Consider the following 12,020-nt stretch of genomic DNA (forward strand, 5'->3'; position numbering starts at 1 on the left):
TGTGCTGCCAATGCCAGTTCCCATTGCAAGTCTTGGCAGCTTTCCACTTCTAGAAGAAAATAAGGACTGCAGATGCTGAAGATCAGAGTTGAGAGAATGGTGCTGGAAAAGCACAGCAGTTCAGGCAGCATCGAACGAGTAGGAGAATTGATGTTTTGAGCACAAGCCCTTCATTTCTAGGTTATTTTCATGGTAATCAAGAACCCAGTAATTTCTGCTGTAGCTATGGGGCACAAAACTCATTGAACAATAACATACAAAAGTGTCGTGGTACACAGTGCTTGCTGCAGCCAAATATCCACTTGTTAACTTGACATTAGGTGTAGTTACACAACATGATGAGAATTTCAGCGATTTAAACATTATAAATGTGTAAAAGGTAAAATCACTAATAGCCCGACTGGACCACAGAGCTATTCTCTCATTAGAGAGATGACTGGTGCTAGTTTAACCTGAAGGTCACCACGTCACTTGGTGCAGGAAGTGAACCCACACTGTTAGTATTAGTCTGCATTACAAACCAACTGTACAGCATAGTGCTTTGTGAGGCAGAGGTTGAAGCTTTAAGTGATTACTCAAATTAACAAATAAATGAGACAGATTTCATTCTATTAAGTAGCAATTAATGCATCCTTGAAGATGTCTTTCAGATGACATGTTAGACTTTTCTATCTGCTCAGGTGGATTATTTAAATATCCACCTGAGCAGCACAAGGCTCTCCTGATTGAGTGTGTAAATTACTTTTCTAAGTTTGAACACAGTACTAAAGCTTTGCAGTTAAAGTCATGGCAGCACAAGACCAAGTGCAGTACTAAGCTTACCTTTGTGAAACTTTCAGGTTAGAAATGTGGCCAGCACAAAGACTAGCAGTGTTTATTGAAGCCTGATATTTTTAGCCTTGTGCTTCTCAGGGTAAACTTCACTGATCTTGCTGTGGAGATTCTAGTCTTAGACTAGGGTGGAAAGGTCAGAAGTCATACAAGACCAAAGGATTTATTTGAAATCACCAGTTTTTGGAGTGCTGCCCCTTTGACAGTCTTCTTATTCATATACCCATCCAAATGCATCTTAAATGTTACAATTGTACCAGCCTCCACCACATCCTCTGGCAGCTCATTCCATACATGTACCACCCTCTGTGAAAAAGTTGCCCCTTACGTCTCTTTTATATCTTTCTCCTCTCACCCTAAACCTATGCCCTCTAGTTCTCGACTCCCCGACCCCAGGGAAAGATTTTGTCTATTTATCCTATCCATGCCCCTCATAATTTTGTAAACCTCTATAAGGTCACCCCTCAGCCTCAGACGCTCCAGGGTAAACAGCCCCAGCCTCTCCCTGTAGCTCAGATCCTCCAACCCTGGCAACATCCTTGTAAATCTTTCTCTCACACTCAATGCAATTTTGACAGCATGAAAATGAATTGTTAAATCTTTAGAATAAACTAATATTCTGCAGCAGTGCAAGAAGCTACTGACTAAGGTAAAGAAATGGCTACTTTATAGAATAGAATGGAAATGTGTTGTCATGTGCATTTTCAAATGCAAAATAGTGAAAAGCTGTTATCACACCAGAGCACCTATATTAATGACAGAAGTGAAACATAATTTTTACTTTTATTATTAAAACAAAGTGCATTATAGTTTAGTTAATGGCCCCTGGGCTCAGGGGAAAGCCCATTAAGGAACGATGGAATACCCTGACGATGCAGCCGGGACGAGAATGCCACGCAGGGCTGCTGGAAGCCATCTCATCGCTAGGCCAGGAGGAGCCTCCTGTTCCACATCCAACATTCCTCTAGATGCTGCCATCTGCCTCTTTCGCTGATCTTTCCACTCTTTCAGGAGCCCCGACCTAGCTTCAGACCCAGACCCTTGGCCCAGCCTGTATCCTTGGGTCGTGGGAATCAGCACAGAATCTGCTCCTCACTCAATAGGATAACCTGGGCTGCAGTAGAACTGTGTTTAGCTCATCCTGGTGTTGCTGCTGTGGTAGTGAACAAAGCTGCTAACTCTCAACAGGGGAGTCATGTCCTCCTCAAGGCACTTGTGTTACAGGAGTCAATCCTCATTGTCAGGGTTTCCATGAGCTGAATCACAATTAGCTTTTAACCCTCACAGCACCAGGGACCTGGGTTTGATTTAAGCCTCAGGCAACTCTGCATGAAGTTTGCACATTGTGCCAGTGTCTGTACTGGCTTCCATCTGGGTGCTCTGAATTCTTCCCACAATCCAAAGATGTACAGGTTTAATTGCCCATAATGTTCAGGGATGTGGGGGTTAGGAATAGCCTGGGGAAATTTAGAGTAATAGGGCAAGGGAATGGGTATGGTACTCTTTGGAGGGTCAGTGTGGAATGTTGGGCCAAATGGCCCGTTTTCACAGTATCGGGATTCTATGATCCTAGTCAGTAGAAAAGGCCATTTGGAGGGCGTACACCAAGGTCTGGCTACTTTGCTGCAGCTAAAAACTACTCAGTTATTCTCCTGCCATCTACAAATAAACTGCTTTCAACATATGTGGAATTCTGGTCTCCGTCCAATTGGAAGGATGTTGTGAAAGTTGAAAGGGTTCAGAAAAGATTTACAAGGATGTTGCCAGGGTTGGAGGATTTGAGCTATAGGGAGATGCTGAACAGGCTGGGGCTGTTTTCCCTGAAGCATCAGAGGCTGAGGGGTGACCTTATAGAGGTTTATACCATCATGAAGGGCATGGATAGGATAAATGGACAAAAGTCTTTTCGCTGGGGCGGAGGAGTCCAGAACTAGAGGGCATAGGTTTAGGGTGAGAGGGGAAAGATATAGAAGAGGCAACTAAGGGGCAACTTTTTCATGCAGAAGGTGGTACGTGTACAGAATGAGCTGCCAGAGGAAATGGTGGAAGCTGGTACAATTGCACCATTTAAAAGGCATCTGGATAGGTATATGAATAGGAAGGGTTTGGAGGGATATGGGCCAAGTGCCGGTAAATGGGATTAGATAAGATTGGGATGTTTGGGCAGTATAGACAAGCTGGACTGAAGGGTCTGTTTCTGTGCTATACATCTCTTTGACTATGTGAGGGACATGGCATAGCAGCATGGGCAAGGTCTCTATGACTCCATACTGTTTACTCATTTCGCTCTGGAATTGCTTGTTGAATTGAATTGAATTGATTTGAATTTATTGTCACATGTATTGAGGTACAGTGAGAAGCTTTGTGATCTGCCTGTATTGCTCGCACGACATAGTTAAGTAGCATAGATAAGTAAATAATAGGTAAACAGCAGCAAAAACAAAATACTGATACAGGCGAATGTTAAGGTTGGGAGGCCATTCAGTATTCTAACAACAGTAGGGTAGAAATTGTTTCGAAACCGGCTGGTGCATGTGTTCTGGCTTCTGTATCTTCTCCCTAATGGTAGAGGTTATAGAAAAGCATTGCCCAGGGTGGGATAGATCTTTGAGAATGCTGGTGGCCTTTCCTTGACAGCGGGCCTGGTAGATGGATTCTATAGATAGGAGGTTGGCCTTTGTGATGGTCTGGGCTTAGTTCACCACTCTCTGTAACCATCTCTGACCTTGAATGGTACAGTTGCCATACCAGGCAGTGATACATCCAGCCAGAATGCTCTCGATGGCGCAGCTATAAAAGTTGGCAAGGGTATTCCCCATCATGTCAAACTTCCTCAGCTGCTTGAAGAAGAGGAGACGTCGTTGGGCCTTTGTAACCAGTGCATTCACATGAAGAGTCCAACAAAGTTGGTCATGGATGACCACTCCCAGGAGCTTGATGTGTGTGTTTGTGTATGCATGCGTGCACTTGCGTGCGTGTGCATGTGCCTGTGTGCACACGCGTGCTTGCATGCCTGCCTGTGTGGGGGGTGGGGCATAAGTAACATCCCGCTGAAAGTCAACAGCCTTGCTTTTGCCGGCATTCAGAGCTAGGTTGTTCTCTGTGCACAATTTTTCCAGTTCTTCCACCTCCCGTCGATAGTCTGTTTTGTCGCCATCTGACATTCGACCTACTATGGTGGTGTCATCAGCGAACTTGTAAATGGCATGAGTTGGGTATTTGGCGATGCAGTCATGTGTATACAGTGATTACGTAGGGGGCTGAGTACGCACCCCTGCGGGGGATCAGTGTTGAGTTTTAGTGAGGATGAAATATTGTCCCCAATCTTCACCGACTGCGGCCCGTGGGTCAGGAAACTGAGGATCCGGTTGCAGGGAATGGGGCTTAATTTGAGATCATTAAGTTTAGTAATCAGTCTCGAGGGGCTAACAGTGTTGAAGGCTGAACTGTAGTTAATGAGTAGGATTCTTACATAGCTGTTCTCGGTGTCAAGGTGTTCCAGGAAGTAGTGAAGAGCAAGTGATATGGCATCTGACGTGGATCTGTTGGTCCGATAGGCAAATTGGAGTGGGTGAAGAGTAGTGGGGAGGCTGGAGTTGATTAATGCCATGACCAGCCTTTCAAAGCACTTCATGACCACCGAAGTTAGGGCCAGTGGGTGGTAGTCATTGAGACATGCTGCATGAGCCTTCTTAGACACAGGGATGATGTTGCCCCTCTTGAAACAAGCCAGGACAGTTTGAAGGGAGAGGATGAAGATGTCCAAGAAGACCTCTGCCAGTTGATCTGCGCATGGCCTGGTCCTCAATCTGGTCCCATCGCTTTCCTTGGATTCACATGAAGGAAACCTGATCTGACCTCTGAGGCAGCCACTGTTTGGATAGGTTCATCAGGACTTGTTGGAATAGGTGTTACCTCTCCACGGAAATTCTGCTCAAAGCCAGCACAGAAGGCATTGAAATGATCTGGGAGGGATGCGTCATCGTCTGCTATCTTGCACTGTCTCTTTTTAGAACCTGTGATGTCATTCAGTCCTTGCCATAGTCGCTGGGTGCCTGTCTGGGTCTCTAGTTTGGATCGGTATTGGTCCTTGGATGTCTTAATGGCTCAGTGGAAGGTCATACTGGATTCCTTATACTTGAGTGGGTCTCCTGATCTGAAGGCCTCATGCCTGGGTTTTAGCAGGATCTGTATGTCCTGATTCATCCAGAATAGCTGTTCTCAGGTAGCTGTTGCTGTTCAAGGTTTTCAAAAGGACTTCATGGGAGTGTAGACACTACATTAAGATTAATTAATCACACAGCCAAATAGTCATACGTAATTGGAAACATGAAATATATTCTCACTCCTTAGATGAAGCAGCCTGTGCCCATATGCCTGGATCCAGATTTGGACTGACAAGAGGCATGAACATCACTGAGCCTAACTCAAGGGAGATGTATAGTAGGCAGTCTTCCACCATTTAAGAACACAGATTTAAGCTAAGCTTCTTCCTTGCTGTTATTATGAACAGACCCCTTATATTAGAGTTAATTTTTCTCTGCACACACTCTGTAGCTGTAACATTATATCCTGTATTCTGTTCTATTACTCTGATGGTATAAATACTTAGCCATTTGTCTAGTTAGCATGCAAAACAATACTTTTCACCAACTCCGTTTATGTGACAATAATAAATCAAAATTTAACACATGGAATGGAATTTAAAGAGTGTAAAGTTTAAACAAATGTCAAATAAAAGGAACTGCTTGACAAAAGGTCATCCTTGTAGTCACATCATATATAACACTGATGGACCTGTTGACAAATCCAGTTATAAATTGTAAATTTATCTACAAAAGACCCAAATATAACAAAAGGCATAGCCCAGCTGTGTACAGCTCAGAATCATAGGTCCAAATTCTCCTGTGTAAGAATGTAGGTACATTATCCAATTATAAAACAAAACAGTAAATGCAGATTCAAGGGGCCAGTGTGCCTACTCCTGCTCCTATGTTTCTGTGTTTCAGACAATGATCACAATGATGCTACCACCATTTCAACCATGCACTGAAATTCAAAGTGTCTGCCTGGATTGATTTCAGTGTAACAATGGCAACATTGATTTGATATGTCAGTAAAGAAAAAGTTGGGAATTACATCATCTAAATATCTTGAACTTTAAACCATGCCATCAACAGGCTAAGTATGAGGATGCTTTCACAATGCAAGTAACTGAGAAAGAGGTTAGTTTATATTGTCATTTTAATATTCCATATACTTACATAATTCTATAGTATGGCATTAATAATACAGCAGATAAAGCTGCAAAAGTCATTCTTTCAGTCCACTGATATCTGTGCAACATTCAGTCCAGTGAACAAAACACCCAGGTTAATCCTTATGCAGTCATTCTGGAGTTCAACAGGAGATCATTTGCTAAGACTCAACGATCAAAAGATTATTCTTGGTCACTGTCACTGCTGTCACTACTGTCACTGCTGGTGGCATCCAGCTCTTCCAATGATTTTCTGTTTGTTTGAAAACAAAAAGAAAGGAGTATGAAAACTGTTACAAAACCCACAATTTTGCTTTGCAACAAATCTCAGACCTGGACAACTTTAGCTTTTACAAACTCACATTCAGTCTCACCAGGACCACTCGGCTTCCGACCTCAGTACAGCCTGTGTCAAAACATGGACAACATCTGATCTCCAGAGGGGAGGTGACAGTAACTGCCCTTGACATCAAGGGCACATTTGACTGAAAGGAGCCCTAATAAAATTAGTGTCAATGGGAATCAAGGGGAGATCACTTCACTGGTTGGAGCACAAGCAATGTGGTTCCTGTTGTTGGAAGTCTGTCATCTCAGCTCCAGGAGTGCCTCAGTCTACTGTCCTATGCCTAAACATCTTAGCTGCTTCAATGATCTTCCCTCCACAATGGGAATAATCACTGATGACAGCACAATGTCCAGCACTATTTGCAACTCCTTGGATAATGAAGTAGTAATGTAGCGAAGTCTGGATAATGTCCAGGTTTGGGTTGACAAGTGGTCAGGAGCTTTTGCACCATACAAATGCCAGGCAATGACAATCTCCAACAAGACAGTGTGGATTTGCACAAATTAAAAAAACACACACTTCTCCATCTGCCCTCTGTCCAAACACAAGTTATAAATGAAATTAGCAAACAGGCTTACTTCTCTTCATCTGTTAGTTGAAACTCATTCATCACGCGATCAAACAGCTCTGATGTTGCAGGTAAACTGAATGTACCAGCCAGTTTTACCAAGTCAAGGGCCAGAGTGTTGTTACTGTTTTCCTTAGCATGGTCCAAAAACTCATCCAATAGTTCTTTACTGAATAAAAGTAAAACAATATTGAGATTCTCCAGAAAAGCTTGCAAAAATATATAAAGCAACTTCTTAAACAGTTTTCCTCCCTTTACTTTGAAGGTCAGACCATAAGATAAAGGAGTAGAACGAAGCCATTTGGCCATTCAAGTCTGCATTCAATCATGGCTGACATGTTTCTCAACCCCACTCTGCAGCATTCTCCACATAAGCTTTGATCCTCTTAATAATCTCAAACCTTCTGATCTGGCTTAAATACACTCAATGACTTGGCCTCCACAGCTTTCTGCAACAACAAATTCCACAGATTAGTTACCCGTGGTCCTAAGAAATTCCTCCTTATCTCAGTTCTAAAGGGTCATCCCTTCACTAAGGCTGTAATGTCGGGTCATATTCTCTCCACATCTACTTTATCCAGGCCTCTCAGTATTCTCCAAGTTTCATTGAGGTTCCTCCCCCTCATCCTTCTAAACTCCATTGAGTTCAGACCCAGAGTCCTCAACCATGATGATTGCAAGTGTTCAACACCATTCGTGACTCCTTAAATACTGAAGCAGTCCATGTTCAAATGAAACAAGACGTGGATAATATCCAGACTTGGACTGACAAGTGGCAAATAATATTCGTGCCACACAAATGCCAGGCTATGACCATCACAAATAAGAGATAATCTAACCACTACCCTTGACATTCAATGGTGTTACCATCACTAAATGCCCAACGATCAACATCCTGGGGTTATCATTGACCAAACTTCAACTGGACTCAACACAAACAACATCTACAAGATCAGGCTAGGAATATGGAGGTGAGTAACTTACCTCTTGACTCCTCAAAGCCTGTTCATCACACACAAGGCACAAGTCAGAAGTGTGATGGAATACTCCCCACTTGCCTGGATGGATGCATCTCCAACACCACTCAAAATACTTGATAGCATCCCAGACAAAGCAGTCCGCTTGATTGGCATTACATCGACAAGCATCCACCCCCTCCACCACCAATGATCAGTAGCAGCAGTGTGTGTACCACCTACAAGATGCACTACATAAATTCAATAAATTCACCTCAGACAGCACCTTCCAAACCCATGACCATTTGCACCTAAAAAGGACAAGAGCAGCAGATACATGGAAACACCACCCCAAGCAAGTTTCCCTCCAAACCACTCACCATTCTGACTTAGAAATATATCATCGTTCCTTCAATGTTGCTGGGTCAAAGTTCTGGAATTCTCTTCCTAATGGCATTGTGGGTCAACCCACTGCAAATGGACTTGCAGCGGTTCAAGGAGGCAGCTCACCATCACCTTCAAGGGCTACTAGGAATGCTGGCCAGCCAGTGACACCTACATCCCACAAATGAATAAAAAAAACCTTCTCTGATCCACCTCCAACACCAGCACATCTATCCTAAGGTACAAGGCCTTAGGACATAATATTTACAATGCAGTGTGAACAAAGTCTTCTACAACCTCAACAGTGCTTCTCTACTCTCATATTCCAGCCCTCTCTAAATGAATACTAATGTTGCATTTGCTGTCCAAACTGCCAGATGAAGCTGCACATTGATCTTAAGAGAATCATGAACTAGGACTCCCAAGTCCCTTTTTGTCTTCAGATTTCTGAAAACTTCCACTATTTGGAAAATAGGCTACACCTCTACTCTTCCTACCATAGTTCTTAATCCTTAGACTTTCCCATATTGTATTCCATCTGCCACTTCTTTGCCCACTCTAAGTCCTTCTACAGCCTCAACATTCCTTCCACTTATCTTTGCGTCATGTGCAGACAAACTATACAGCTCCATAAGACATTAATTTGAAAAGATGACTATCAACAGAAGCAACTTACCCAGGAACCCTGTTGTTAGTTTTAAAAAGTTGCAGCATCCCCCTGGCAATAAAGATGATACAGTTATTGGACATACATAAATATTGATAAATTAATTCAATTAATCTTGCTCCTTGTGATCCTGTCAAGAATTTACCCAATTCCTTGAGATAGGAGGACTGAATCTGCTCCTACTATTGTTTCAGACAGTGCACTGCCAATCTCAATAACACACTGCCCATATAAAATCTTAATGCTACTTCTGGTTCTTTTGCCAATTACCATAAACCCACATCCTTTAGTTCGTCCATGGAAAACGGTTTTGCCTTACCTACTCTTTCAAACCCCTTGGGGGTGATGTTTTTTTGAGGCACCACTGGGAGATGAAACAAGTACTCATAGCAGCTCAAGTAAAATTAACCATATGTAGCTCTATGTCAAATAAAGATGTTAGATAGGGGATTGCAAAGGGTCTTATCAGTGAGAAAGAATTTCCACTTGTGGTGGGTCACGAACAAGGGGAACCCAAATTGATGATAATCACCCAACAGATCAAATAATTAAATCTAGACTAAACTCTACAGGAATTATATGTATGCAAAACTTGTCACCACAGGGTAGCTTGAAGATAGATAGCATTGATGCATTTCAGCAGATGTTGATAAGTGAGAATAAAGGGAACAGAGGGACATGGGAATGGGACAAGGTAGAGAAAGATTACATTGGCATTTACCAACAAGACGGAGTGAGCTACTTGCACTGTAGATGCTACTTAACTCTATCTAAAGTCTCCATCAGCCCAGCTTCAAAGCAGTTGTCACACCTAATTTTTTCCTTCACTTAATTGAAGTTTTGTGCTCATCAATTACAAAATGGTGGATATGTCAGAACAGAACACTTTATGTTTCAGATACTCTATTGTCATGAGTCTGAATGAGGAAACATTTCAGCACTTCCACCTGAAGGCAGTGAGTGAATTAAACTCTCTCCACTTTTGCCCAGCAAAAGTTTAATTTCAAACTTCTGGAGACTTTTAAAAGACATGTGGACAGGTACATAGATAGGAAAGGTTTAGGAAACCTGGTCAGCACGGATGAGTTGGGCCAAAGGGCCTGTTTCCGTGCTGTATGACTGGATAACACTTTCTGCTACATTGATGTTAACCATTATCCTGAGCGAGTTTCATGTCACAGGCTCATAACCCTTGAATTGTTGTTCAGAGTTTCCAACTTTGTCAGAGATCCTTTAGAGCTAACTGAGACCAAAACCATTGCCTGGTGTTAAATATAAACACCTGGCAGAGTAAAGAAAAGTATAATCCCATTCAGTCAAGTGTTAATGTCTACTTTCCCCTGTATTCTATTCTGGGATAGATGTCTTATGACCAAAACAGATTTTCAAAAATGGATAATTAATAGCTTGTCCAGAATATATAAAAGGTATGAAATATGCCCTTCTATATGAATATAACTGTTTAAATTAAATGACTTTCCACAATACTGACCAAGCATCTTGAGTTCGACCTCCTCTCAGTAACAGAGCAGTGACATTTCCCAAAGAGGCAGCTGTCCATTGTAAGTTACGGAACTGGTCTTGTTTATATACAGACTTTATGGCCAGTGCAGTGTCAGAAAATGCAGCCTGCAGCTGTAAAGAAATGCAAGAATAAATTTCAATACCTGTACGCAATACCTCAATCTACAATGGAAACTGCCTGTGACCTTGCCAGAATTAAGTTCCAGAAAGATTTGGTTCACGTATGACTCAATATCTGAAACAAATTTCCAAGCGAACAGAATTATTCTAGAGTGGAAAATACTTTCCAAATGAGTAGAGATAATATGACTGAACAGAATTAAATTCCCAAAGCTGTTTTTACACCACAATCTGTAATTTGTCTCAGTTAATAGTTCCTGGTTACACTGGTCACACAGGGAACAGGTGATGTGTTGACATGGCAGCCAACTGGAAGCTCAGGGTCTTTCTTGTGGACAGAATGTAGCTGTTGTGTGAAGCAGTCACCCTGCCTACACTTGGTGCAGGGAGCCACATTGTGAGCAGTGAATGCAGTAGACTAAGTGAAGTGCACGTAAAGCACTGCTTCACCTGGAAGGGAAGTCTAGGCTTTTGGAGACAGGGAGGAAGGAAGTAAATGGACAGATGTTACACCTTCTGTGCTTACAGGAGAAGGTGCCATGAGGCTGTGGGAGAGTTTTGGGAGTGAGGGCGTGGATTACGGTGTCCCGGAGAGAACAGTCAGACAAGGGAGGGGAGGAGAATGTGTCTTGCAGTGGCAGAAATGCCGGCTAATGATTGTCTGGATGGGGATGCTGGTGGGATGGTAGGTAAGTACCACATTGCTGTAGTGAAAGAGAAAAGAAGGGTTGAAGGCCGAAGTGTAAGAGATCGCTCAGACCCGGTTGAGGGCCCTGCCAACTACAGTGCTGAGGAATCCTCAGTTGAGGAAGGTGGTAGGCAATTTGGAGGATCCTTTGTTGAAGTTGGCACCATGGAAACAGATGCTGAATCAGAAGAACTGGGAGAATGGACTAGGGTGTGAGGATGTGTAGTCCAGGTAACCGTAGGGGTCGGTGGCTCCAATGTCCACTACAAATTCAGCAACACCCTGGTCTCCTCTATATTGGTGAAATAATGTATAGGTATTCTGTGAAGTGGTCACACAGTCTATGTTCTGTCCATAAAAAAGACCCTAGGTTCCAGTTGCCTGTTATTTCAACACACCACTCTGCTACCTGGCCAACATCTGTCTTTGACTTGCTGCAGTGCTCCAGTGAAGCTCAGCACAAGCTAGAAGAACAGCACCTCATTTTTCTGCTTGGGAACTCTGCATCCTCTGGATTCCATACCAAGTTTCAGGCTTGAGCACTTTTTCCCACATCCTTACCTCAACCCCACACATCAGGCCTTGTTACTACATACGCGCTGGCCTATTACCTGCCCTCGACCTCTTCATTTCCAACTGCCGCCGGGACATTAACCGCCTCAACCTGTCTACCCCCCTC

The 12,020-nt window shown here is 43.0% G+C and overlaps 1 protein-coding gene across 1 annotated transcript in view; it reads right to left on the minus strand.

The window, feature by feature from the left end:
- Window positions 1-6,057: 6,057 nt before the first annotated feature.
- The window catches only part of ptcd3 (pentatricopeptide repeat domain 3), a 59,431-nt gene continuing 53,468 nt past the window's right edge, over window positions 6,058-12,020 (minus strand). The window contains exons 21-24 of the mRNA XM_043705739.1: window positions 10,502-10,644; window positions 9,019-9,060; window positions 7,013-7,171; window positions 6,058-6,341 (exon numbers count right to left, since the gene is read on the minus strand). Coding sequence (XP_043561674.1) covers window positions 6,272-6,341; window positions 7,013-7,171; window positions 9,019-9,060; window positions 10,502-10,644 — 414 coding nt within the window. The 3' untranslated portion in view covers window positions 6,058-6,271. The remainder of the gene's footprint in view (window positions 6,342-7,012; window positions 7,172-9,018; window positions 9,061-10,501; window positions 10,645-12,020) is intronic.

Source organism: Chiloscyllium plagiosum, chromosome 1 (genome assembly GCF_004010195.1).
Source record: "Chiloscyllium plagiosum isolate BGI_BamShark_2017 chromosome 1, ASM401019v2, whole genome shotgun sequence".
NCBI classification, from domain to species: domain Eukaryota; kingdom Metazoa; phylum Chordata; class Chondrichthyes; order Orectolobiformes; family Hemiscylliidae; genus Chiloscyllium; species Chiloscyllium plagiosum.